This window comes from Heterocephalus glaber, unplaced genomic scaffold, assembly GCF_053883595.1.
Source record: "Heterocephalus glaber isolate CG9 unplaced genomic scaffold, H.glaber_assembly_v1.0 deba00001608, whole genome shotgun sequence".
Taxonomy (NCBI): domain Eukaryota; kingdom Metazoa; phylum Chordata; class Mammalia; order Rodentia; family Bathyergidae; genus Heterocephalus; species Heterocephalus glaber.
The window spans coordinates 17381728-17403289 of NW_028258379.1; the positions used below are offsets into that span (position 1 = coordinate 17381728).

Sequence of the window (21562 nt, forward strand, 5' to 3'; positions counted from 1 at the left end):
TAGCACAGATCCAACAGCTGACATTGAGCAGGATTGGGATTGGAATAGACCATTACTGCAGAGCCCAGACTCAAATCTAAACGCTGCTGCTGCCATATTGGTTCAAACCTGCAAAGACACTGCATTTTTAGTATATTAAGTAACCTTCCTGGATAGGAGATTCCAGATCTTAGTACTCCCCAAGACCCCCAAAAGGAAGCAACAGCATGGTAGGTGGCACAGTGCTGTAGTCCTAGCTACTCAAGCATGAGGCAGGAGGATCCCTAGTGGGAGGTCACCCTGAGCAACTTAGCAAGAATCTGTCTCAAAATTTAAAAATTTTGTAAAAGAGGTGGGACGTGGCTCAGTGATTGAGCCCTTGCTCAGTATGCACAAGGTCCTGAGTTCAAATCCCCAGTACCAGGGAAAAAGCAAACGTCCCTAAAGTAGTTCTAAATTCCTAGTACCATTAAACAATTTACTGAGCACTGGCTCTGTGCCACTTCTGGGGTTAGACATGTTCTAGTGGAGTTCAGGCTACCACAGGGCAGGAAGAAGAAGCCTGACAGGGACAGTCACTTTCCCAGTCAAGCCTGCTCTGGCTTGCACACCAGTGTGAGTCAGTGCCCTCTAAGTCAGACTACTACCTCCTTCAGCTGCAGCTATTTGCCTCGTCTATTTTTGCCTGTTTTATTAAGTGGCAGACCTGCAAGCTAATCCTACTTGACTTGGCCAAAATGTAGTTAAAATCTTTAAACTTGTGATCTGGGTCACCTAGACCCCTAAAAGCCCTCTTTGGCTTGACTTACGCAGATGAGTGCTGGACTGAATTCACTGGCACCTAATATGGCATTACATTTGCCTCCTAGAGATATAAAACTACATTTTTCAATTAAAAACTGGGACAACTTGAGTCAAATCAACAAAGAGATCACTGACAAAAAATTGGAACCCTGGCAAGTTAACAGTTACAGAATACGCTGAAGAAAATGTGAAGAGATTACAACACCTTAGTAAATGCCAGAGCACTGGCTTGACCAGGGTCACGTGACACTCAGTAACAGCGTTCATCTCCAGAACCAAATGGTTATTCAGTGCTGTCACTACCATCTTACTGATAATATTTCAGTTAGCCATCTGAATCTAAAAAAGCAGAATGGTGCTGCTAAAAATAAAACCCTGGACTTGGTTTGAATATTAAACATTCCACTTCCTAACCAATTCGGCAAATTTCTTATCTGTAAAATGGATGTGATTAGTACCTTGTGAAAGCATTTCAGATGATGTATGTGGGAGCACCAGAGCCTGGTGGCCTTTAGCAGCTGGTGCTTGCTGACTTGTGAACTCACAACCCAAGTGTTTTTCCTTAAACCAGAACTGACATTTCAAAACACTGGCTTACACCAACAGTTCTCCACATCTAAGAACCATGTGGGGAAACCTGCTGAATGCAGAAAAGTGGATCCACTCCTAGAGATTCTTACTCAGTGGGCATGTCATGTAGCCCATGAACCTGCATCTTAATAACTCAGGTGATTCTGATACCAGGGATACATTTTGTGACACGTGTCAACATGCAAAGAAAACAAACTAATGGAGGAAGCAAAGCAGCACATCAAGGGTCCTATTGTGACTAATGGGGCAGAAGTTCTGAAACATTCGCTTTCGGGAGACAGGTTAGCAGGCTCAGGCAAGGATTGTACCCTTTAAACCCAGTAAGATTCAGTTTGACTGGTCTTGCCTCACCTATGGCCCTTAATAAGGCGAACAAGAGGGGGAAGACTGGGTAAAACCATCTTGTTAAGGTAGAAACACTGGTGTAATGGTGTTCATTCTAGATGCTGGGCCCTGGATTAGCTCCTGGTGTTGGGGACAAAAGGAACAGCTGGTCATGGTTAACCAAGTGAGGTGACTGACATTGGACCAAAAGGGAGTGGGAGGGACCCTCTCTGATTTTATGGGCCTCCTGACTGATACTGGCCCCTCTAAGTCCTTTTTCCTGGGTTCAGTGACCCTTCTGTTAGTGCTTCTCTCACACAGGTGTTCCTTTTTTTTTTTTTTTTTTTGGTACTGGGGATCGAACTCGGGTCCTTGCACTTGCAGGGCAGGTGGCGGAACTACTGAGCTAAATTCCCAGCCCAACGCACAGGTGTTCCTTAAGCTGCAGCCACCGGTACTGGCTCCCTTTCTCCTTTGCATAGCTTGAATAAACACTATTTCTGAGCTAATTTACTTCACAGCCCCTACAAGACTCCTTTCCTGCCCCTTTTTCTTTAGTTTCTTTCATCTGTGACCTAACATGGCAGCAGTTTTGTGTGTGTCTCTCTTACATTATGATTTTAAGTACTGATTTGATTTAGACAGTGTATTTAAGATCCAAGGTAAGTTCTATTAGACAGAAGGGGAATTTGTAGTTCTGTAAATACAGACTCTGGGATGTCTCTACTTTGTTATTTGTTTTTTAAAGTTTCTGCCAAAAAATAATGAAAACAAGCCAGGTACAGTGGGGTGTACCTGTAGTCTCAGTTACTTGGGAAGCTGAAGTGAAAGGATCACTTGAACCCAGGCATTCAAGGCCAGCCTGGGAAACACAGCAAGACCTCAGTCTCAAGAAAAAGAAAAAAGTGAAACATGCCGGTGCTAATCTCGTGTGCATGTGGTGCTAGAGATCGAATGCAGGGCCATATACATGCAGGGCAAACACTGCCATCAAACTGCAATCCCAACCCTGTGTCACTCTTACTGAATTTCTCGGACAACAGAAAGAGTGTGGATTTGGTTTTTACCTGGTGATAGAGATCCTGCCTTCTCTGATCCTTTAATATTCTAGTTGCTCTAGTAGCCCAGGATCAGACGAACAACTTACCTTTAGGTATGATGGGAAGGGGAACCATCTGGTTCTCTGAGCTTCTCTGGGGGTGGGCTTCCTTCACTCTGATTCCTGACCCACCTCTGTCCTTCCTCACATGTCTAGGGAAACAATGGAATATCTGGCAAGGCAGCATGCCAACGAAGGCAGCATACAGGTGTGCCTCTCATTTTACAGGTGTAGTCCTTTAGGCAGCTCTGTTTCGACCCCTCACAGCTAATTACTGGGAGACCACCTTCCTATGGAGCAAGTGCAGTTTACCTGTGTGACCAAAGTTAAGTGTGATGTGCCCCTGAGGTCCAGCCAGCTCCTGTCTGGCTTGAAGGCAGGCCTTTACAGATGTTACAGGCTCACCCCTGCATTTCAGGAGCTGTCCGCCCAGCCACTTCAGGGGAAGGAGCTAGCTGTGGGCTGGGCAATTATGAATGCAACCCCCGTTCTTCATCAGACAGAACTGGAAAATAAAGTGCTTTATTGCTGAGGATACCAGAGAGCTTCAGGACAGCTGTCTAGAAGTCCCTTACCTTTTTGCAGGCTTTTGTGAACAGGGACAGGTGGGGCTTCTACATCTCAGCCCCCTAAAAGGCAAGGAAGTATGGTTTGGGTGATGGTGGGAGGCCAGGAAGAGGAACAGGATGTGCTCAGAGAGCTGCTTTTTCCACCCAATTCTGCACCAGTGTGCTCAGAGACACCACAGTGGTGTAAATCCAACAGAAACTGCCCAAATGCTGCAAATCAGCCCCTCCAATGGATTTCTGGTTTACAGTCACCACAGGTAAATGACACCTTCCTGAGCCCACCCCAAACCCCGCAAATCCCTACCACTGGGCGGAACACAAGGTGCTGAACAATGAAGGACCAGAATTGAGTGACCCACTCCCTGCCTGGGGTGTGCCTCAGCCTGTCTGTCCACTCAGGCCAGGCTAACATGTGTCCTCCAGAAGAGGGCAGCTCGGGGCTAAGACGCCTCTCCTGCAGTGATGCATGGCAGGGGTGGGATGAGAGGAGCCATCTACACCATCCTGTCAAGGAAGTGTGGTCACCCAGGTACAGGCCCAGCAAGGGGCCGCTGTAGGGCCAGATGAAATGGGTGGCTCAGCCAGGATGGGGGTCTGAGAGATTCACAGCGGCTCCTGGCAATCAGGATGGGTCTGGAATGCTCTGGCCACCCCTATGTGCAGAGCCAGGGCAGAAGAGCCCAGGGGGTGGTAGCTTTTCCGGGTAGTTAGGAGAGGAGGCCCTGAGACACAGGAGGGTACACACATTTCCACCACACCCCCAGACCCTGGGCTCTGTACACCCATCCACCTTCCCCACAGCACACCCAGGGGCTCTGACCTGCCCGGAGGTCACAGGCAGGGGACACGCAGTGCCAGACGACCTCCCACGGTTGTCTGGGCAAGGGTGAGGAGAAGGGCTGGGGAGTTCGGTCAACTTGGCAGCCTTCCTTAGTATTCCTTGACCTCCTGTAACTGGGCCAAGTACTCCTCCTCAGGGGGGTTGTCGGTGCAGGCCCGGCCATTGTTGGGCGGCCGCACGGCGTGATAGCGGCTCCAGTCCCCCTTGCACAGGATCCAGGGCAGCGTGTCCACTTTGAAGTGCAGCTCCGGGGAGAAGTCGGTGCTGACCAGGTCGGGCGCGCCTGCGCCCTTGCCGCGGGTCAGCAGCCGGCTGCCCTCGTCGTAGCAGCAGTGCTGGGCGGCCAGGGTGCTGCTCTCGCCCGACAGTAGCGAGCGCAGGCAGAAGCGTGCCGTGGGCTGGTACACGTCCAGGCGCTCTCGCGGGCCGCTGGCGTCCCTCCACCGGAAGCTGCGGCCCTGGTGCTCGTCCTGCAGGCTCACGGGCCTGGACGCGGCCTCCAGGGGGTAGGTGCAGGGGCAGCTGGGCAGGTCCCGCAGCACCTGGCTCAGGTACTTGGCTAGGAAGTCGCTCTTGCAGTTCAGCCACTTCTCACAGCTGTTCACATCTGCAGAGGGCAAGGAGGTCCGGGAGGGCAGCCGGTCAGAGTGCCAGCCTCCAGGTGGCATGGGGAAGCTCTGGGTAACAGGGAGAGGAGACAAAGGCATGGCTTCGGGCCCTAAGGACAGGACTGGAAGGACTCAAACCAGAGCTGGGGACACTTGAGGGCCAACCCCACACCTGCCAGGCACCTGAAGCAAGATGCTGTCACTGAAAATGGTCACTGAAAATGAGTGGTGTTCTGGGGGCCCTCTGCTGGGCAGGTGCTGGACAGCGGGAAAGACCCTGGGATTTACGGAAGGGGCTGGGGTAGGTGGGGTCAGAGGCAGCAGTTTTTAATCAACAATTAAGAAAGTGTTTTAAAATATATTATCCAGTAATCCACACTTGGTTTTTTTCTGTTCTATGTTTTCTAAGTTCTTGCTAAGTGGCCCAGGCTGGCTTCAAACTTCAATCCCTCTGCCTCTGCCTTTGAGTAGCTGGAATTAGAAGTGTGTGCCGCTGTCTCGGCCTCGGCCCTCCACCGTCCCTGGCTCCTGGGGGCTCCCTCTGTCTATGCTGCCCTCCTCCTCTCTCCCTGGGAGAACGCGGGCCCTGATTCTGGCCACAGAGTAAACTGCCCCTTCCTTTTTGTTCCCAGATCTTTGAGCCTGCTTCGCAGTGCTATCCTCCCGGTAGTCAGGCGTGCCCCCGCCTCCAGCTGCTGCCTGCCTGCCTTGGGGGGCGCCGTGAGACCAAGAGACACAGACTCCCAACTGCCTGGAAGGAGTGGTCCTGAAGTCTGGGACCTGGCCCATTTTTGAGAGCAGTGCGTTCCCCTCCCCAGAAACCTCCAAAAAGGAAGAAGTTGGAATGTCCCTTTCCTGTCCTGCTGCCAGGGAAGACAAACACCCCCGAGGGTTTCCAAGCTCTGTGGCTGCCATCATGACGGCCTTCTCTGGAGGAGCATGGCCTGGGAAACCAGTGGGCCTGGCTCAGAAATGCCAGATGGATGGAGGCCTGGCTCTTGCCGTCGCCGGCGGAACCCCACCCGCCTGAGAAGGGTTCTCCCCCCACCGGGCTCTCCCCTGCCCCACTGACCTGGGCCAAGCATGTCCATAGCACTGTGGGCCAGGGGCTGCCACCCTTCACTGGGGAAGCCCAAGGTGTCCTCGTCCTCAGCGCCTTTGGGAAGAGAGGAGGCCAAGCTGTGGCACCCCAGGGCACCTCGTGCTCCCAGTGGGGAAGCCCAGCCCTTACTGCGCTCTGGGTGCCCACAGTGGCTGGGATAGGTCTGGGACAGGACCACCATATTAGAGCTTCCTGCATCCCTTTCCTCAAGACCACCCCTCCTGCAAGGGCCCCACACCCAGGGGCTGAAAGCCAGAGTCTAAGTCATATCAACCACTCTGATGCAAGGCCTGGGGCTCATCTCACCAGGACAGGGGGCCAGGTTGCAGACACGGGACTCAGTGGCAGTGCAGGCGTAGCCACAGGGCCGAGTCCTCTGCTGGCTGCCGCTGCTGCAGCTCCCACTGCAAGGAGACCAGGCGCTCCACTCTTCCTGAGGCTCATAGTCTGGGTCAAGGCAGAAAGCCAGGTGTGAGTGCATACAGCCCACAGGAAACATTGGTGCAAATTAGTAAAAAGCGCCCCTTCCCCAGCTGGCTGCAGCCCATGTTGCTAGGGCTCTCAGCCTAGTATAAAACACATGGGCAGGATTTCTGCCCCTACCTACTCCTTCAGTTGGGTACCCCTGTGCAGTGAACAACCTGTGCAAATGTGTCAGTGGCTCTCCAGGAATGGCACAAACCCCAGCCACTCATTCTGGGCCAACAGAACCATGAATAAGAAAAGATATTTGGGCTGGAAGCACTTGACCTCTATCAGTGTGACCTCAGGCAAGACCCCCTACATCTCTGAGCTACAGTTCTTTCTTTGTTTTGCCCTGCTGGGGATGCTGGGGATGAAACCCAGGGGCACTCTATCACTGAGCTACATCCCCTACCCTTTTCACATTTTTTTTTCTGGTACCGGGGATCGAACTCAGGACCTTGGGCTTGCAAGGCAGGGGGCAGAACCACTGAGCTAAATCCCTGGCCCTCTTTTCACATTTTTTTTTCTTCCAGTACTCGGGATCAAACTCAGGACCTTGTGCTTGTCAGGCAGGCATTGGCACCGCTGAACTACATCCCCACTAAGGGCAGGGTCTCACTAAGTGGCTGGGGTTGGCTGAATGCTGGCATTTTATGTATACTAACTCATTTAGTACTCTTCCCAACCAACATATGTAGTGAAGCCTGTGCCATCCTCCATTTTTATAGAGGAAGGAACTGAGGCACAGACAGGTTAAGTAGCTTGCCCAAGGTCACTCAGCTGGTAAGCGGCAGAGCCAGGACTAAAATCCACATAGTTTGAAAATGAGATCAGCTGTGAGTGATAAGATTAATATTCCTCAATTTGCTGGAAACCAATAGATATAAATATATATAATATTAACAACTGTCTTTTGCTTAGGGGATCTTGTGAGGGTCAAATATTGTTGGGAAAACAAACAAAAACCCCAGGGTTTTTTGTTTTGTTTTGTTTTGGTGTTTTTGTACCAGTAATTGAACTCAGGACCTTTCGCTTGCCAGGCAGGTGCGGCGCCACTGAGCTACCTCTCCGGCAAAAAAAAGCCCCAGTTTTGCAAGCTTCTGGTGATGTCACTTTGGAGTTGATGATGGTGTCTAAGCTCCTGGCCTCCCCAGCTCCCCTGCGGGGAAACCCTCAGCCCTAAGGGCGCTGCCACTTCAGCTTAGGGCAGAGGGCAGTAGCCAGGGATACCAGGCTGGAGTGCTCACCGTAGCTATCTGGCTCCTTGAAGGCCCAGTCCCCCTGGCCCAGCCAGCCCTGGTCCCAGCCATGTGTGGCCCCACTGGACCACAGCTCCTCCTCCTTGTCCTCCTGGTCCTCAGGCTCCCCGTGCTCTGCAAGGTGCTGCTCCTCTCCCTCTTCCTCCTCTTCCCCTGGGGCTCCTCCCTTGAGGCCAGTGGCTCCTTCTTCACCCTCCAGGTAGCTCCAGAAGAGGGGCCAGAAGAGCTCTTTGGTGGTCAGCCACCTAGGAGCGCCCTGGGGCCAGCGATTGCTGGGCTCGGCCAGCAGGTCCATCTCCACCTCGGCCTGTGGGTCCTCCACTACCTCGATGGTCACCTGCAGGGAGACAGACACCAAAGGCAGGGGGTGCCTCAGAGCAGGACTCCAAGGAGAGCGCAGGAGCCAGAGCCCAGCTTTGCCTCCAGCCACGTGTCATCTGTCTGGACCTTGACCTCTCAGGGTGTGCGGGGCACATGGGAGACTCCTGACTCCCAGCCCCTCGTACAGATGTAACTAGTCTGGGGCGAGGGCAGACCTGGCAGTTTCAGCTTGGGCCACTGATGAGAGCCCCTAGTTTAAGGGAAGCTGGCTTTGAATTCTGGTTCTGCCACACACATTTCTTCCATTTCTTTAGGACAAGGCTGGAAAACGAGAGCAAAGATCAAATCTCCAAGCAGCCCTTGGGAGGAGCTCTCTACCCACATTAAGCAGGAGGAATAAATAAAATAAATCATTTAACTTTAAAAACATTAGTTTTGTCTACTGTCAAGTAATAGGACACTGACCAAACTTTGGTGAAAAAAAAAACATTAAGAAGTAAATGAATATTTTCCTGAAAACCATTTATATGCTTGCTTTTACATATATTTAATCCATCTGAATTTAATCTTGTATATAGAGCAAGTCATATTTAATCTTCCAGATAGGTAAACAATTGCTCCAGAGAAACATGTGGTAAGCTGGGGGTGGGGGCGCACACCTGTAAGCCCGGTCCTCGGAGGCTGAGGGAAGAGGATCACCCCAAGTTTGAGGCCAGCCTGGGCTCCATAGCGAATTCGAAGCCAGCCTGGACTACATAGTGAGACCTTGTCTCAAAAAATAAAAAGTGTTGCAAAGTCCCCCTTTCTTTATCCATCTGCAATGCCAGTTGTGTAATAAATGTATGTGTGGGTGTTAGAGGAAAAAACTTCTCCCTCTCACTATTCAACACACACAAATATCAAAAAAAGAAGAAAGTGAAAATCACCTATATTCCATTACTGACAGATAACCTAGTTTTTTGCATGTTTATAGGTGTGTGTGTATATATATGGGGGGGGGACTTTTTTTTAGATGCACTTTACAACAATTATTTTGGGAGTAGTGCTAGAGATGAAACTCAAAGCCTTCACACTGAGCTACACACACAGCCCTTTCCTTGTTTTATTTTGAAACAGGATCTTGCCCAGTCACTAAGTTACCCAAACTGGGCTTGAATTTGCCATCTTCCTGACTCAGCCTTCTAGGAGTGCTGGTAGGCAGGGACCACCGCGGCTGGCTTAAAACACTTTTAGAATGTTATGTTCTACACTTTTGTGGCTCTCTCTTCCTCTCCCTCCCTTTCTTATATTTGCAAACTGCACTGCTAGGTGAACAGGCAGAATCACCACCCTCAGAGCTTCAGGACAGGCCAGTGGGTGTGTAGCTGGAATTCTAACCCCCGCTCGGGCTTCCGCTCTGGGACCATGCTCCTGGTGGGTAGGAGTCCCCATGCTGCCAGCCCACCTCTTTCTGTACTGAACACCTTCTTCAGGGGCCTGCAGTCAGGGGATGCGACTGGGTGGGGACCAGACTTTCAGCCCTCCTCAGAGGCCTCTCTCCTGTATTTCCTGAGTGGAACGCTCGCAGGTGACAAGGTACACATTTCCCCCTCATTCAGTCCTCATACCAGCCCTGCCTGGTTGGTGCTGTTGTCCCTTACAAGGCTCAGAGAGCTGAGACTTCCTCAAGGCTGGCAGCTAGAAAGTGGAGGGGCAGGCGCTCCCCCCAACAGGAGCCTCACCCCCTATTCCGGGCCAGAAGGGACACAGCACAGGCTGAACCCCAGCCCTGCTCCTCTCCAGACGGCCTGTCTAAAGTCTCACCTGGATGTTAGGGTTTGGGGCGCTCAAGTCTGTGTTAGCCAATCCTGGCAGCTTCTGCAGCTCCAGCAGCAAAGGTGTGTCCTCCAGGGTCCTGGGAGGTGTGCCCTCACCCGGGGCTACGGCTGCTGGCTCGGGAAGAGTCTGGCACTTGTGCCTGCACAGCAAGGTCTGCAGGTGGGTTCTGGGGAGCAGCAGCGGCGCCTTCTCTTCCCCAGGGAGGGAGGTTGGGGTCTGGGGAGAGAGGGAAGGCCAAGGACAGGGATGAGGCTGGGCAGGAGGATTCAGGAGCCCCAGGGTCTGACTGTGTCACACATGTGCCCTGTGACTTAGCCCTGCCAGGAGGGTGTATGCTGAACGTGAATCTAAACGCTGCCTGCTTTAATGGTCCTGGCAGAGAAGTGAGGTGTAGCTGGGCAGACGTGGACTGTGTTCGCAAAGCACTGTATCTACAGATGCCCACATGAGACAGGAAAGAAGGATTAGCACAATTCAGCCTCCTTGTGCTACCGATGAAGAACCCAGACAGGAAAGAGCTGTTTAAGACAGTGGGTCTGATGTGCTGTTTGCATACTACCTGCTCGGAAATCCTCAGCCTGTCCTCTTTCCCCGCTGTGTATCCCCACAAGTCAGAGCAGGAAGTCCCCGGAATATGGCTGGTCGTGCCTCTCAGCATGTCACCTGCCCTGACTGAGCCATCCACACAGGGGCTGTACTGTTTGGCATCTCCCCACTCCAGGCTGCTTGTACGGCTGTTGGTGAACGCATCCCCACCGCCAGCCACCGGCCACAGCGCCCACACCAGGACTGTCCTTGTTTCAGTTTAGAGAGTAAGAGAAAGGCCTGGCCCAGGGTTTGCCAGATCCCTATGACAGGGCAGAAAGAGCCCCTTCCAGGCCTGCCTTCAGGGATCTTGAGGGCCCTGAGCAGGAGGATCTCAGCTGTGACCCACTCCTGTCCCCATCCCTGGGGCAGCACGGTACAGCTGAAAACACTCTCACATAAGCTTGGGTCCAAATGCCAGCTCAACCTCCTATTAACTCCAATGTTATAATTTCCTCACATCCAAAATAAAGATGATAAGCCAGGTGTGGTGGAGCACACCTGTGATCCCAGCACTTGGGAGGCTGAGGCAGGAGGATTGCCATGAGTTCGAGGCCAGCCTGGACTACACAGCGAGACCCTGCCTCAAAAAAACCCCCAAACAAACAAACAAACAAACAAAAAACAAATTAAAATAAAGATGACCTGGCAATTTAGCTCAGTGGTTCCACCGCCTGCCTCACAAGCGCAAGGTCCTGAGTTTGATCCCTGGTACCAAAATAAATAAATAATAAATAAATAAAGATGATAATTGCTACTGGGAAGGAATGTCAGATTTTATTTCTCAAGCACTCCCATAGCATTTACTAGGTGCCAGGCACTATTCTAAATACGTAATCACTCATTGCATCCTCCCATCAATCCTTACTGGTAGGTGCTAGGAGCCATCCCCTTTTTATGGACGATCAGCAGTTAAGGCACAGAGAGGACAAGTAATTCAGCTGAAGTCACACAGACATTTAGTGGTAAAGCCAGGATCTGAACTGGGCGGCCTTGGCCCCAGGTCACACTCCACCTTTGCACTGTAAGGCTGCAGGTGAGAGGACCGGGAGTCCCTTTTACAGACCAGTTGCTCAGTCAGTCTACTTTCTCATTCTCACGGACTTTCTTCTGGCAAAGTTGGAAAAAGAGATTCAGACTTTTGTCTCCCCTCCCTTCGCCTCCTTTTCTATGGTCCCGGGTGCTTGTCCCCGAGGCTCCTGCGGCGTCAGGGACAGGCAGCCTTTCAGGCTGGTCTGGCTGCCCTCGCCAGGCAGTGCAGTGGTGACTTGATGGCTCTCACCAGGGGATATTAGAAGTGCTCGGGGAGATCTGTGGGTGTCACAACAGGAGGGGGTTCTACTAGCACCTAGAAGGCGGAGGCTGGGGACGCTGCCCCAGGACAGTCCAACCCAACGAGAATTCTCCAGCCCAGAAGCAATCAGTGCTGAGTTAGAGCCCTGCTGCCTGAGTCTCTGCGACCTGTGGGGCCTTGGCAGGAGACATAAACTCTGCGAGCTTCCTCACCTGCAAAGTGGGAACAACGACAGGGAAGAGCAGAGCCGGGGCCCTCTGTCCACAATGCTCGTTTCCAGTCCTCCTCTGCCTCTCTGCAGACTGCTGCCTGGTTGGAGCATAAGATAAGCAAAGGCCCGAGGAGTCCTGGCCCAGGCCCCAGCTGCCTACCCCAGGAGCCTCCTGCTCCGGGCAGCAGCCACCAGGGAACTCCTGGGAGTGCAAAGGAACAGGGGACATCCTGTCTCAGGTGTTCCCTCGGTAGGTGATCCCAGGAGATGCCAGCAGGTGGTGGGAGGTGACTAATAAAGAGTGACCATCAGGCCTGGGGCCGTGGTGGGCAGCCGAGGCTCACTCCCACTGGGTGCCTCTGGGAGCTGGTGTGGTCCTCTGTCTGTTATCCCGGGTATTTAGGCACCAACCCTGCCAGTCACTGGAGGAAGACTGCTGGGTGGGAGAGGACCTGCTCTCCAGCACTTCCGGGGGGCGAGGAGTAGCAGGCCACAGCCAGTGAAAGCCCTCAGGCAACTGGACCCTGGGTACCGGACGCAGGCCTGGGGGATGTGGGCAGATATGGAGCCATGACCCCAACTGGTCCTCTGAGCCTGGGCTCGGCTCCACCTGCCCTGACACTCGTGCCTGCTAGAACAGCTGTCTGTGCAGGCAGGAATTTTGGTCTGCTTTGTTGACTGTCCCCAGTGTCTAGCACGGTGCCTGGCACATTGTAGAAGCACAATCAATCAGTGCTGGGTAAACGGAGGGCAAAGGACTCAGGTAAGGTCACAATAACAGAGCTGGGATTCAAACTCAGGTCCGCACACTCTCGTCACCCATGCACTGAGCCGCACACCCTCTCAGGGTGGTGACGCTCACACGCGAGCGCCCTCTGCATTCACAAGACACCACCACTTTCATCATCGTGTCCGGCACTGAATGTGGCCGTGATGAGTACAGATTGGAGTCCACATGCCCTGGGTTCAAATCCCAACTCATCTGCTCGGGCCGGTTACTGCCTGCTTTCCCTCTGGGAACCAGGAGTCAGCAGGGGCAACTTTGAGGGCTTGCTCATGGAAATGCACGCTACCTAGAGGTGGTGACAGACGGTTCTCAGAGTGGAAAGAGGAGACAGGAGCAGCCCCTGGCCAGCACTGGGTTAGCCCTGCACGTCTTATTCCGGTGTGATTTGAATCTCTGTGCCGATGGATCCTCATGCACATGCTCTGGCCTGGTTAGGAGCACCTGTCCGACCCCATGAGGCCACCTCCTCCCTCGTGCTGCGTTCCAGGTGCAAATCCCCAACTCCATTCTTTTAGGAGGCGGTGTCACCCCCCAGCAGTTCCCAATGTCTCTGCCTCTCTGTCAGACACACAGACGCCTGCACACTCGCACGCACACACCCTGCCCTCCCAGGCTTGGCCAGGCAGCCCTGACCCGCTGTTTCCAGGAGCATAACAGTTCCGATTACTGTGTGATGGGGCCTTGCTACCCTGAGTCAGCCCTCACGGCTCCTGGGTTTCCCTCCTCTGGGCCTCAGGGGTCAGGAACTCACTCGGGGGAGCAGCATCCAGCTGCCAGGTGCAGGCCACCCTTCTCCTCCCTTCCCTCCCCGCAGCCCCAGTGACTAAGGGCCAGGGCCGTCCCAAGGAATCAGGCTGCACGATCAGTCGCTCAGTGCTCAGTCGTTCCGGCCTCCCAGGAGGGGACAGAGGCCGGCCTTCCCAGCAAGTGGCCCTTGGGCCAGGCCCGGGACAAGGGTGGAGGTGGAGGGGGGCTGGATTTCCCCATCAGCTCCTGCCGGTTGGTACATCCTGTTCTAACCCTGTATTCTGGCACCCAGTGGAGACCTCAAGGTGCCTCACCATAACAAGAACAGCGGCGGCAGAGCACACTGTTCCCAGCACAGGGCCGGTTCCATAGTGTGCAGCCTGTGTGCCTGCACAAGGCCTCACTTTGGGATTAATGTCCTGCTGTTCCCATCTTGAAATACCAGCTATGTATCGAGTCCTGCTGAGCACCCTGTATGAACAGACTCATTGAATCCTCTCTACCCTCCTTTGCCCAAGTACTAGCATCATCCTTATTTCATCAATGAGGCACCAAGGATCAGAGAGGTGAAGTAACTTGCCTGGGGTCACACAGCTCGGGGCTGGAGAGTAGGATTTGGGGCCCTGGTCTGTCCAGAGAGTCTGTTTTTCACTCTCTTGCTTTGCTAACTCCAGGCAGGGGCTGCAAGCTCCCATTTGCTGCCTGCTACCCTGTGGTGCTCAATGAACAGAACGCTGCCCTACTTTTCACATCCATCTTTCCCTTTGATCCTGCAATGACTGTGGGAGGGTGAAGGAGAGGAAGCAACAGCCTGGGAGGCTGAGACCCAGAGAGGTGGGGACCTGCAGGGCCACTGAGCAGCCAGGTATCTGGGCCTCCGTTCCTGTCTTTTCCTTTCTTCCCCCCTCGTCCAGCTCTCTTGTGTTCCCCAGCCTTGAGACAGAAGATAGTCTAGAGGGAGAGGAGAGGTCAAGCTGAACCGCGGGAGGATGAGGCTCCCCAGCAAGGCCACAGCTCACACAGGCTTGGGTGGAGCTCCCTGATGTGGGCTGGGAGAGAAAGACCCCAGCCAAGCAAACCAGCCTTCGGGAAACAGGGCTTCTTGGTGCAGCACACCCAGCTGGGCGACCTTCCCACTCAGCCGCTCCCACAATCCAGTCCCTGCTTCCCCCTGCCGACTGCACTCCCTTCCACGGGCCTGACACCCTGCGGGCTGTGGGGTCTCTCAGGCTTCTTCCTCTGAATTCAGTTCTTCTCTCGGTCCATCCTCTCAAACAGGCGACAAAATCCCTGCCCCGACCCTGCTGACATGGGGACCTTCAGTGAGGCTCGGTTCTTGCAGCCTGGAAGAGCTGTCCTCGCTCAGTTCTCTTGCCTGCCCTTAACCTCTGCCATCCTTGGGACACCAAGTCCCTAGCTCTTCCTTGCCTTTTCTCTTACCCCAATTTGCCTACCTAGGTGGGGAAGCCAGGCTTACCAAGCAGTGTTTGGATCCTGGCTTACTACACATTAACCTTGGGTCTGTTATTGGGCCTGCTGCCAGTTTCCTCATCCCTCAAAGGAGAATAACAAAGCAAGACATGCAAAATGCTCTGTATTTTGTTCTAACCTCAACTGGAACCTAAGGCAGAGACCTGTCACTCTGCCTGTCCAGCACCCAGCCAACTGCCTGGCCCCTGCCCTGGTAATGACAATGCCTCCCATGTGCCCAGTGCTGTCCCACCCTGTGCTCTGACCTGAGTGGGTGCTCATTTTCATTTTACCATGGGAATAAACTGAGGCTCAGCAACATGCCTACCCGGAGTCAGGTGGCACAATTTGTCCACGAGGCTAATAATTCTTTTCCAGACTTCAGATGACCAGCCTGGTGTATACAATGTAAAGATGTGCCATAAGGCTGGGCATGGTGGTGCACGTCTGTAATCCTAGCACTCAGGAGGCTGAGGCAGGAGGACTGCCGTGAGTTCGAGGCCAGCCTAGGGTACACAGTGAGCTCAAGGACAGCCTGAACTACACAGCGAGACCCTGTCTCCAAAAAAAAAAAAAGTACCATAAGGTCCCCTTTGTAGCTCTTTATAACATAGACCTGGCTCCCATCCGGGCTTAACTTCCCAATTTTAACTTTAAAAGTTTTTCTCCTGGAAAATGGGGAGAATGCCCATCTTGTGTTAGCTAAGTGGCATGGGCTCTGGGAGGCCGAGAGAATGTGCACTTCCTCTAGGTCATCCTCCACTGTTAGGCTGAGGGGCTATGGCACAAGGGGGTTGGTTCTTCAGGTCTCATAAAGGTTTCTGGGGTGGTCACTGATTCCTGAGCCCCTAGAACAGCAGTCTGCATTCTCTCAGGATGCTTGAGTGAACACCTTTGCTATGAAACCACACAGACTTGTAGAACACTAGTAAGAGCTGGAAGGGCTCTTTAAAAGTGAGAAAAGCAGGCTGAGGCAGGAGGATTGCTTGCATTTGAGGCCAGTCTAGGTTGCATAGTGAGTTCGAGGCCAATCTGAGCTACATAGTAAGACTCTGTCTCAAAACAAACAAACAAACAAACAAAGTGAGGAAAGCATCCAAGATGAATCAGTCACATGTGCATTAATGACCTGCTGGGACTAGAACCTCGGGCACTGGGCTCTGTAGTTTTGGGGTTTTTTGTCTGTTTGTGACAGGGTTTTGCTATGTAGTTCAGCCTGGCCTTGAACTTGCTATTTAGCCTAGGCTGGCCTCAAACTCACAGCGATCTCCCTGCCTCAATTTGACCTCCTGAGTGCTGGGATTACAGGCGTGCTCCACCACACTTGGCTCCCTGTCTGTTTTTCCCTCGTGGAATTAATTTGCTTTTAGGTGTTTCTGAGGGCTCTGCAGGCCCTATCTGGGGCTGAGGATGTGTCTTTGGCTCTGAAAGAGCTCATCCTCTAGGTTGATTTCCTTGAAGGAAGATTTGGTAAACATACAAAAATTAATTACAATACAAATTGATAAGAGCTAAAATGTAAAGTATTTATTATACCAAGTGAGCAGAAACAATGCCAATTGAACTAACTACGCCACTGGCCACTGTTATCTCCACCTGGAGGGTGGAGCTCATCAGAGGCCTCTGAATTTCTCCGAAGCAGTGGTTCCCAGCCATGGGGAGAGGAGGTGTGTGTCCCTCAGGAAACATGTGGCCACATCTGGCCTGTGGTCAAGGCTAGGGATGCTGTCAAACACCCTGCAACTCATAGGACAGCAGCCTCGACAAAGAATTAGAGGACACAGGCAGTAGCACCAAGGTGGGGAAATCCTGGCCTACAAGGTGCATTCTCCACAGGGGTAAAATGGGATGTGGGGGTGGGGGATATGTTATCAGATATGACAACAGTTTGTGACATTCCAAAAGGCCATCACACATAAAGTTTTACAGGGGATGGAGGACACAGGAAAAACAAATCAAAAAGTCTCCTCAACAGGGCAGAAACACTGGTCCACTGCCCAGCTGACTGGAGGGTTTCAGGAGCCTGGAGCTACAAGCAAGGCCGGAGCTCTGGCTCCTGGCATTCACCATCTCAGGTGTCCTGCAGGCTGTCCAGGCTCCGCAGTGTCCCTGTCTCGAGTATGGAAAGAACGAGTCTAGTCTCCTCTCAGAACAGCTCAGGGCAAAGCAGAACCCAGGACGGAGACCACCCAGCAGACAGGCCCCTTCTTAAACATAAGTGTCCAGGGGATGAATGTCCACCCCAATCCAGGTGGCATCAGGCTGGACAGTTACCCTCACAGGGGCAGGAAACAGAACTGGACAAAACATAGTTTCTCGCCATGGCCAGTGCCACCTTCCCAGCTCATTCCTGGGCCTTACAGCTCCAAAGCCAACCCACAGGCCACTGGGAAAGTATCCCACTGAGTCTTAGCAAGCACACAAGCATGTAGATGGCCCTGCTGACGACCCGCACCCAGCAAGGTGGAGAAGCCCACTTACTACCTCGGCTTACCTCAGTTCACACTCCAAGGGGCTCAAATCCGCTGCAGAGCGGAATTAAGAGGATGCACGCAGGGGTGGGTAGGTCACCTGACCCTTCGAACCTCAGCAGACCCAATCCCCCTCCTCCAAGCAGAGGTCTGAGTTCCTCTCAGAGCACCAGGTGCCCGGGGCAGGGCGGACCAAGAGGAAACCTGGCCACTGCGGGTGTCGGCCCACCGCACTCGTCGCTTGAAAGAACTTTGTGCCCAGGCTGGCCTGGGGGGCACGGTGCACCTGGCTGTCGGACGCCTCTGCCGCCCTCCCCCGGTGGTGGCTGTCAGACCCCCCGCCCCCTCCTCGCGCAGCCGGAGCCGGAGGACCCCGCAGGCCCCGCTCACCTCCGTCAGCCTCGCCTGGCTTCTGGGCCAGGGTCCCGGGCCCCGCTTCCTCAGGGGGAGCCCCGGGCCCGCGGCCAGCAGCGCAGCCATCAGCACAGCGCGGAGCAGGAGGGCGGCTCGGCCCGGGAAGGCATGCATCGTGTCGCTCCGGCCGCAGCCCGCGGCGCCTAGGGCCGGCCTGGGCGCGCTCGCCTCGCCCCCCTGCAGGGCTGGAGAGCCGCGCGCCCGGGGGACCTGGCGAGGGGCACGCGCCTCGCGCGTTCTCTCCGCGGCCCGCGCGTTCCCGCCCTTCCCGGAGGGGCCCCTCAGCTTCCCGGGCGCGTCCTGGCCTCGGGTCGGCTCCTTTGATCTGGCCGCCTCGCCGCCCTTAGTCCCAGGCGCTGTTGCCGTCGCGGCCCCAAGCGAATTCCTGTCCCGGGGAAGTTGCCTCCCGCCGCTGTCCAGCTCCGCGCGCTCGGCGACCCCTGCTGGGCGGGGAGGGTCCGGCCCCACTCCCGTTCCCCGACGGCGCCCAGACCGGGGAGGAACTGGCCTGGCCTCGCGCGGGGCAAGTAGCAGGGGACTTCGGATCCTGGGGTGTGCGTGTGTGCACCGAGGTAGGTTTGCTCTGGAAGGAAGCCTGGGGAAGACTCCCGCAGGGCTCGTCCAGTGCTGCTGCTGGAGGCGGGGACCCACACCTGCTGTTCCTGGATCCCTGCACTTTAAAAACCAGGAATAAATTGAGACTCAGGTGTGAGGCTAAAACCCCAGAAGGACAGTGGAGAGACAGCCGTGAGGGGAGTGGTCATTTGACCCCGCCCTGCAGCCTGGTGTCACCGAGTTGCAGGCCCTTGGGACTCCCTGTAGGGATGCTCCTGGCAGGCCACGCGGGGCAGCATAACAATGGCCTGCCTTCCTCTTGAGTAAAACCTGAGCTGTGGCCAAGAGCAAGAATGAAGGGCAGTGCTAATCCCAGCGGCCAGGATGGGGCAGTCAGGGAGTTGCCTACCAAGGGGCCGGATGAGGGAGCTGGAGGGGGACTCAGGGTTCATGTTCCCTGGACCGTGGAGGAGAGGGTGGCCAGGAGCCCAACCATGGGGGTTGAACTGCTGGGATCTGGGGGAGCCAGAGTGAAGGTTTGAGGGGACCTTCCGTTTTCTGCAGGTACTCCTGTCCTCAAAAGCACAACAGAGGAGCTGGCGTTGGGCACCGTGGCACACACCTTTCTCAGCACTTGGGCTGAGGCAGGTGGATTGCTGTGAGTTTGAGGCCAGCCTGAACTACAGAGCAAGACCCTGTTGCAAAAAATTAAAAAATAAAAACCTGTGCACAACCTAGGACGCAGCCGGCAGTGCTCTGAATGGTGCATGGGAAGGTGAAAATCTGCATCTGAGGTTGGCCAGTAGGGTTTGAATCCTACTTCTGCCAGTTATTAAGTGGGTGACATTATTGGACAAATGGTTTCGTCCAATATGGGGAGGAGGACCGTTACCCACCTCACAAGCGTGAGGAGGAAATGAGAACCCATGTAGAGACCTCACATGAGCACAAACAATGTGAAGTTGCCATGATTTGATCAAAAGGGCTGAACGCTGGCAGTTTCGTGTGGCTCCACTTTCAAGAGGTGCCCAGTACGTCGTGGCAAGCACGGAGATGTGAGCCCACAGAAACCCAGCTTTTTTTTTTTTTTGTACTAGGGATCGAACTCGGGTCCTTGCGCTAGTGAGGCAGGCAGCAGAACCACTGAGCTAGATCCCTGGGCCCACAGAAACCCAGCTTTTGAACAGCACTTGCTGTACTGTATGACATTTATGAGACTCAGTGCAAACTTGCCTTACTCCTTTTCACGGTTTCTCTTTTCGCTTTTGGTTAGAATACTCTCATATCTAGCCTAATAGTTTGTCTTTTCACCACACTTTGACGCCTTCCACCAGATTAAACTCAGAATTTGAAGCTAATGAGTTCATTTGTTCCTGAGCACCCATCTCTGTGTCAGTCACAAGGACTCTCCTCAGCCCCGGGTTCCTTGCCTGGCGGCAGGAAGAGCAGTGGGTCCTGCTGCCTCCACGCTTGTTCCCGCTGCACCCCCAACCCCATGGAACTAGTTATTTTTTAATCAGCTTCATAGATAATTTACCTATGACAAAGTACTCATTTTAAGTGTACAGTTCAGTGAGGTTTTTTTTTTTTTTTGGTACCGAGGATCGAACTCGGATCCTCGTGCTTGCAAGGCAGGAGGCGAAACCACTGAGCTAAATCCCTGGCCCAGTTTAGTGAGTTTTAACAAATGTAAACACCCCATGTGACCACCACCACTGTCACGATACAGATCCTTTCCAACACTAATTTCCTCCGGTGTAAGAGAAGAACAAACAATGTGCATTGTGAAAAACTGTGCATTGTCTACATGCAGTATATCTTCCTGGGTTATCTGCTTCTGGTCTTTCATTGTCTTCGAGCTGTTCTGTAGGTTGTAGGTAACTGATAGCAAAGGAAATAATTCTTATAAAGAAATGCACATTCTGAGCTGGGCATGGTTGTGCCTACCTGTGATCCAGTACTCTGGAAGGCTGAAGCAGAAGGATTGCAATTTCAATCCCGGTCTGGGCAATTCAGTGACTTAGTGAGACTCTGTCTCAAAATAAAAACAGAAAAAAGGCTGGCAAAGAGTTAAAGATATCACATAACAGTGACAGATGCATACCCTTTTATAGCAGCTCAATTAATAATAGCTAAACCTTGGAAGTGGTCTATATGTCCATCAACAGATGATCGGATAAAAAATGTGATATTTATACACAGCGGAATACTATTCTACCATAAAGAAGGATAAACTTGAGTCATTTGTATGAATATGGATGCACCTTAGGATCATAATGTTAAGTGAAATAAATCAGGGACACAAGCTTACTATTGCATGGTTTCTCTTATATGAGAAACCTAAAGCATAAATAAAGAGCAAACTAAGATAGATAAGAGGAAAGAGTAAGATGGATCTGCTTCAAATCATCAGGGGACCAAGAGGTAGAGGGAGGGGAGGACAGAGGGAGGAAAGGAAGGGGGGATGAAAAGAATTGGGATGTGTTATGTATATGTACCAGCTCCACACAAGGTATGTAAACATTATGTACTGCACATGTGCACTAATAAAAAATAAAAACTGAAAAAAAGGAGGGGGCTGGGGATGTAGCTCAGCGCAAGAGCTCTGGGTTGAATCTCCAGTAAGAGGGAGGGAGTGAAGTCAGGTACATGCTGTCCCGTTCTGTAGAAACGTAACTGACTTCCTTCTCCCAGGGTGGAAGAAACTAGTTTTGCCTTCATGTGCATTCATTTTAATATTGCTCATACATAAATTCATTTTTCTAGGATCTCCTTTGAATTTGTTCTAAACTCACATTTCATTAATGTATTAAATAGAATCTTTAGCAAGTGTTTATTTTTATGTATTTTTAAATTTTTTATTGTTTGGTTGAGTCAGGGTCTCACTCTATTAATTCAGGCTGGCCTCAAACTCATGGTGATCCTCCTGCTTCAGCCTCCTGAGTGCTGGTATTACAGGCATGCACCACCATGCCCTTGCCAGTGTGTATTTTTATATCCTTAAAAGAGTAATGATTTTCTGCTTTCTGGAAAATTATTTTTTTCCCTTAAATTCTTTTATTGGTACATTTTAGGTATACAATATGTTTACATTTATCACTGGGTACTTGTACCTGTACATGATGTATCTTGGTTCTTATTTTTTCCCCATTCCCAGTCCTCCCTTTAACCCCTCCACCCTTCCCTATTTACAAAGGCTTTGTTTCCATTTTTTCCTTTCCTCATAATTTTTCCTTTCCCTTCTTTCC

The 21562-nt window shown here is 52.7% G+C and overlaps 1 protein-coding gene across 2 annotated transcripts; it reads right to left on the reverse strand.

Annotated features, from left to right (window-relative positions):
* Positions 1-3303: 3303 nt before the first annotated feature.
* Positions 3304-18542, reverse strand: Ism2 (isthmin 2). Of its 2 annotated transcripts, XM_013065863.3 has the most exons (6): positions 17736-18542; positions 9766-9996; positions 7630-7978; positions 6224-6364; positions 5888-5971; positions 3304-4814 (listed from the first exon to the last, which is right to left on the reverse strand). In XM_013065863.3, exons 1-6 carry the CDS (start codon positions 17871-17873, stop codon positions 4297-4299), a joined length of 1461 nt encoding a protein of 486 aa, XP_012921317.1. In that variant the 5' UTR covers positions 17874-18542; the 3' UTR covers positions 3304-4296. The 2 variants fall into 2 exon arrangements, with proteins under 2 accessions (XP_012921317.1, XP_087051252.1); XM_087195126.1 differs by lacking the exon at positions 5888-5971 and having other exon boundaries at positions 17736-17950.
* Positions 18543-21562: the final 3020 nt, after the last annotated feature.

Coding starts and splice junctions, on each gene's coding strand:
- Ism2 (XM_013065863.3), bottom strand. CDS start 17,873: ATGCATGCCTTCCCGGGCCGAGCCGCCCTCCTGCTCCGCGCTGTGCTG. Junction 5,972..6,223: donor CAACCTGGCCCCCTGTCCTG/GTGAGATGAGCC, acceptor CTCTTCCCAAAG/GCGCTGAGGACGAGGACACC. Junction 4,815..5,887: donor TATGGACATGCTTGGCCCAG/GTCAGTGGGGCA, acceptor TGCCCTCTGCAG/ATGTGAACAGCTGTGAGAAG.